The 6,308-nt window shown below is 34.7% G+C and overlaps 1 protein-coding gene across 1 annotated transcript; it reads right to left on the bottom strand.

Moving 5' to 3' along the window:
- On the bottom strand, positions 1 to 5,503 carry LOC115997569. The gene is made up of 6 exons (XM_031237152.1): positions 5,311 to 5,503; positions 5,058 to 5,128; positions 1,617 to 1,665; positions 1,357 to 1,463; positions 697 to 773; positions 1 to 561 (listed from the first exon to the last, which is right to left on the bottom strand). Exons 1-6 carry the CDS (start codon positions 5,357 to 5,359, stop codon positions 321 to 323), a joined length of 594 nt encoding a protein of 197 aa, XP_031093012.1. The 5' UTR covers positions 5,360 to 5,503; the 3' UTR covers positions 1 to 320.
- Between the last annotated feature and the right edge of the window lie 805 nt (positions 5,504 to 6,308).

Here is a 6,308-nt window from a genome sequence, read left to right as displayed (position 1 = left end):
TAATGAAATTACAGTGTATATAAAATAAAACCGTTACTAACAAAAAAAAAATTTTAAACGACATCATTTTTGCCACCGTTCATGTGGACCACGGTCCCCTGTAAAATTTTCCTAAGGCTGACACCACTCTAAGTAAATTATATAATACCTTCTAAGTAAAAATCTAGGATTTTACACAAAAATAGATCATTAAAGGGAATTTGATAATATGAAGACACAACCATTAAGTTCTTAACTTGTTTCCTATCTATGTCAAGAAAAGGAAAAGAATAATCTCAACTACACGAAGGGGAAAAAAAAAAAGATTCATACACAAATTATCAGTCCTCATCCGAACTCTCATATGCTGCTAACAAGCTTGTAACAGGATTATCCACCTTTGTTTTATTTGTGGCTTCATCATTCAATCTAGCCAATGACTCTTTCTTGCATTCTGTATCAAGCCTGCTAGGAGATGTGTGTGTTCTTGAAGCTTTGGAGGGCTGACTCCCTTCAGACGGTGAAGTGACTCTCTGTCGCTTAGGTTTGACCTCGACCACCCTTTTCAGTAAATCATGCTGCCTGTTAGCCACCAAACTTATCTTACATTAATGCATGTTAATGTCGTAGCCCGTCCTCCAACTTGGGTAAAACTAAGAAAGTGATAAAAAAAAAAAAAAAAAAAAAGAATGTGCAAAAGAAAAGACACGCTCATACCTGATCCCGCTCTTTGCCTTTGGCTCAACACGAAGTGGAAGGGGTACTGAAGCTGGTGAAGAGTCAGCTACAGCTTTGTGTAAAGTGGTCAAAGATTACATAAAAGGTGCAAATAAACCACACACAACAAAAAGTTCATAGAGTCTTTGCTTTCTTAGGTTGAGTCAACAAGATGACTTGCAGAGAGGATATTTAATTGACATCAACCAACATTTGAACAAAACATATCTCACTAAAACGGCATGCACTATATGAAATTAAATTAACAGCCACAACTCTAATGGATGGACATATGGCATCTGAATTGCCTGAGACAGTGTAGTACAAGTTTTTATGTAACCCAATTAGAAGCAACCAGTAACATCACCAGAAAAGAAAGATTTGAGGATTCTTCTACAGTCTAAAGATGAAGTAAAAGAGAAGGGGAGTAGAAGACGGTAGAACCGTGTTAACATAACATGATATTTGCCTACATATAACTCCAGAAAGCATATATGCCAACTCCAATTGTTTGCAAAGAGCATTTGACCACTTCCTCTGGTTTTGCAAGTCGGTTCCTTATTTATCATTTTAAATGGCATTGTAGAAATATTTTTTATTTATTTATTTATTTTTATTTTCTAGAAGCAAATCAAAGAAGGAAACAATAGAGAAGGATATCTTGAATGCTGCAAAAGCACGTTTTTCAGTGCGCCTCAAAAGGCGTTCTGCATCCTCCTCAGCTTCCATCTGCTCCTTGAGATAAAGCAAGTCATCACTGTCCAGGGCTGCACATTTGAACTTAGATACACTTAACAAACAGTAATGAATATTATCTTTGTTTGATGCTTGACCATACGTGTTCTAGAAAGGCAAAGGAGAAAAGGGCTGAGGAGAAGATATAGAAACAAATTACAGAAGAGGGGAGTGAGAATAAATACCGCCCCGTCCATGAAGGTAGCCTCCACGTTCTCCAGCAACCTCTTGCATCTGAACATATCAAGTGCCCCGTAGGATAAGCCAAGATCCCTGCCAGGGCATGTTATCAGAACACTTCTCCACATTTAACGTTGAAATATAGACATTATGGACTAGGGCAAATAACACCACTACCACTAAAAATGGAAAAGCCACCTACCTTCAAAAGAGAAGAGTTAAACATAATCTAAGGTCTGACATTTGGTTCATCTACCAAACCAAGCTTATAAGAATGTAAAAGGTTTCCAGTTCCTTTCAGTTAGTCACAATACCCTTTAGCCTTTAGGATAAAGGTGTCCACTTGGAACACACATATTACACAGGAAGTACTACTTGAAAACTGCCTAGATACAAAGTAGAATTAAATCCCAATTTAGGACACTACTACATTGGCATTCCTGATTTAGTCCTTGACTAATAATTTGACCTTATTTTGCCATTGACTTCAGTGGTTGTACCCAACTTTGTCCTCTATTACCAATTCCATCTTATCTCCATGAACTGTGAGAACTAAAAGATAAATTACTATCTTAACAAATAGTGGAATTTTCAAGTTAAAGTTTACCAATCACTGGTTTTGCTATGGCTACTAGATTTAGGCAGGACACTCAACATCCAAATCCCCATTGAACTGTCTGAGTGTGTTTACAAGAGTTTCAATGGAATTAGTAACAGAAGAAATCTATTGGAGGATAGTAACTTACTGTTTGGCCCTCACATAACAGATGAGATGGAATTGTAGATGGAGGACTAAATTGGGCACAATCACTAAAGTCTAGAGCAAAATTAAATCAGATTATTAGTCAAAAACTAAATACAAATATGTCTACATAGTTGAGGACTGAATCATGAATTAACTCATACAAAGTATTACTTGCAATACACTGATATATGACATAATTTTCTCCATACTTCCAAGTGGTGAAAGATATTGATCAAAATATACTTTTTCCATATTCCCTTGCTTTATGTAATATATCTATTTTAGCAGGAATAAGGGGAAGGCAATAATAATTAGAAGGCTCTTCCACTTTTGCCATGTGTGATCCCTTTAGGGTGAGAAAAAGGGAAGACATTTTAAGGATCAGAGATTGTATTAGAGAAAATAAAGAATTCTTGCCTGTTGCCTCTATACTTTTGTTATGAAGGAAAGTAAAGGAAATATAGCAACTTGTTCATTAAATAAATATTTCTTCCCTTAGAGTAACTACAACTACAAAAACAAACCAAATATAAGTACACACAAACACACAGTGTACAATATGAGGCATTTATACCAATAAAAAATTGTCTGGATCAAAATTCAGTAAAAACAACCAACAAGGCTATTTTAAAGAAACCAATTCTTTCACTCACTATACTCAAGAAAAGTGAATTGCAATTTCATTATTGGAATTCACAAAATCAATTAAAACTGAGCAATCTTCAAATATTCATCCCAATTTTAAAATTTTTCTTCCGTTGCTAAAGGAAAAGGGTGGGGGTTGTTCTATCAGGACTTTTGAATTCCAAGTCTGCAATGATAGGATAAGTGCTTATTTGGCCTAGGTGACCACTTCCTGAAAAAAATTGTTCCTTTATAAAACCTTTAATTTGAAGCAACTTGAAAAAGAGCTCTTTACTCCTATCTACCATTCTACCTTGAAACAATATTTTACATTTTTGTGCCTGGCTAAGCTCCTAATTTTGGAGTGGATAAGGTAACAAATATATGTTGTGTAAGAGAAGCAATTAATGGGTTTACTACGAAAATGTTTTTCTGGCCATTAGCGGTTAGCCCATTACACTTATTACTTCCTTAATTCCACCTGTAGCAAATTTTCAATATGAATTTTGGAGACAGTCATTTTAGAAAAGAGATTTTAAGAAGAGTTAAGTGGATGGAGATCAATATGAAAACCTTTGGGTTTAGTGATTTACCATTGGAACTTGACCACTAACATGAACAAATTCCAGGAAACTGAGAGCCAGACTCCATGATCTTTGCGTTAACTTAGTTTTCTATTTTTTGAACTCAACAATATATTAAACTCTCCTTATGTAGCATGCACTATGTTAGAGAAGTCTTGTCTATTCTCCTAACTATACTTGAAAAACATTTATGAGTGATGCCAATAATCCAGTATGGGCAGTTGTGTAGTTTTGCCAATAAGGGACAAATTTGAACATCTTTCATATGATCTGGTATGTTTGCAGCTACTCATTATTTCTTTCACTACTTACTAGTCTTTAATATATCATCTTTCTATAAGAAAAAAAAATATCATCCTTAGTCCCAAAGATGATACGGAGTATCATTTTACCTATCCAATACACACACATGTATGTGTGTGAGGAAGATCATATTTCATTAGGTTATGCTAGCTCCTTTAACCACAAAGACTATTAACAAATAACAGCTCTCTCTTCCTCCTTCTTCCTCTTTCTGCGCTCATAATTTACATTTCCATTTCCTACAGTTGATGATCTAGCATTCTACATTACAGTCTATAGCGTCTGATCTTTACCACCAAGCTACAGCATCAACTACTTGTAATTGCATCATTTTCATTTCAGTCACTCAGTTTTATTTCAATTCACCCAAATTCAAATTTGCACAAAAATTCCTTAAAATTTTTAATGCCTTCATTTACACACTATATGAATTGAAGTACTGAAGTACACCATCAACCAAGGACACAGCGACACACTGAGTGGATTTCTCCAGTCCATCCACTAGTAGAACATTTGTATTGGCATCTTAGTCGCACACACTTGCACTCCCTAGTTCTTTCTCCTCAAACAGATAAACTGTAACTTCCAAAAGACTTCAAACTTGATTCCTGACAGTTGGTTTTGATATCTCTCCCCATTTTACTAAACAGAACCAAGACTTTACTACAGCATTTTACTAGATTGTATAAGATTTACTACTTTTTCCATACAACCTCATCAAAATATTACACTGTGTCACTGTTACATTATAATAATAATAATAATAATAATAATAATAATAATAATAATTATTATTATTATTATTATTATTATTATTATTATTATTAAATGAGTTTAAAAAAACTTTCAATTATAGAGACTGCCCAGGTAAATGTAAGCTTCCATAATCCTTATAGAGGCATGAATTTCATTAGGTAGATAATTTTTCCTCCTATCTTACCTTAATTGCTAGTAATTCAGCAAAAGAGCAGATTGTTCTATAAATGCATGTTCATCATAGTAGTTGAATTTTTAACTATATAAAAGGGCAGAAAGAATATGCCATAATCATCATGTACCTTAACTGAGTGACGGATTCTAATTGGTAAAACATTAACCAAGCAGAAATTACATTAATGAACTTATTAAAACTCTGTAAATTTTGTTCTGAAGTTAAAAGCCGGAGGGGAGGAGAAGCAGGATTCGCTAACCTTGGCAACCATGCGCTGGAAAGTAATCTCCTCGTCATCTATTTTGTCCTTGTTTTTCCCCCATTTCTTATCTGAAAATTTATTGTTGGAAGAAAATCAAATTTTAGTCTACGAGATTGATGCAACTCTCTCTCTCACTCTCTCTCTCTATCTCGACGAAATCCAAACAGCAGAAATAGCAAATCCAACACTTCATAGGGATTGATAGGTAGAGAGCTCGAAAGCAAAGGAATGAATGAATGAGAACGCAAACCTTTAGGGTCGGTAAGATTAGTGTATTCTCGAACTTCTTTTCCTGCCATTGTTGCACTCGTGAAGGTTTGGATGAGCAATTATTCGGTTATTTTCTCGTTCGGTGAAGATTGAAGATGAAGATCGAGTCGGAAAACGTTAGGGCTTGTTTTGTTTTGTTTTGAACTGCGCCAGTTGTGTTTTTGCCTTCTCGCACGACGTCGTGTGTCGTATTCTGAATTGGTTTAATTATTATTTGCCTCTTAAGTTATGGTAATCGTACAATTTGTACTAAGTGTGAGATCATATTTACTTTTTGTCTCTGAGTTAGTATTGACGTTGCACATTTTGTTCATTTTATTAATAAAATATTAGGGACAAGATTTGATATTTTAGTGTAACTCAAAGACAAAATGTGAGCATGAAATGACGAAAAATACAACACTAATGATAATTTAAGGACAAAAAGTAAGCATGACCAACATTCATAAGGGTAAGTAAAATATCGGTTAACTGACTAACAACCGATAACCAATAACCGAACCGATTGAAAAATTTGATTTCCAGTCGGTTTCGGTTATTGATGTTAAAAAAAACACTTTTTCAATTAATCGATTATTTTACGATTAATAATAATAATAATAATAATAATAATAATAATAATAAACCAATATGCGAGCCTGCTATAGATCAAAGACCATAGTGTCATACTGCCATTTACTACTAGGAATGACAATTCAACTCACTCTAACAGGGAAAATCGATCCCCCCCCCCCCCAAACAAAGCGGGTTCGGAGATTTTTTTTTTTTCAAAAAACAGGGATGGGGATGGGGGAATTTCCCAATCCCTGCCGGGGACGGGGGATGGGGACGGAGAGGGCATTCCCTACCCCAACCCCGACCCCAATTTCCGATCCCCGACCCCGTCCTGGAATTCCCGTTAAATATTAATATTAATATATATATATATATATATATATATATATATATATATATATATATATATATATATATATATAT

This window comes from Ipomoea triloba, chromosome 11, assembly GCF_003576645.1.
Source record: "Ipomoea triloba cultivar NCNSP0323 chromosome 11, ASM357664v1".
NCBI lineage: Eukaryota > Viridiplantae > Streptophyta > Magnoliopsida > Solanales > Convolvulaceae > Ipomoea > Ipomoea triloba.
This window is presented reverse-complemented; position numbering and strand designations above follow the sequence as displayed.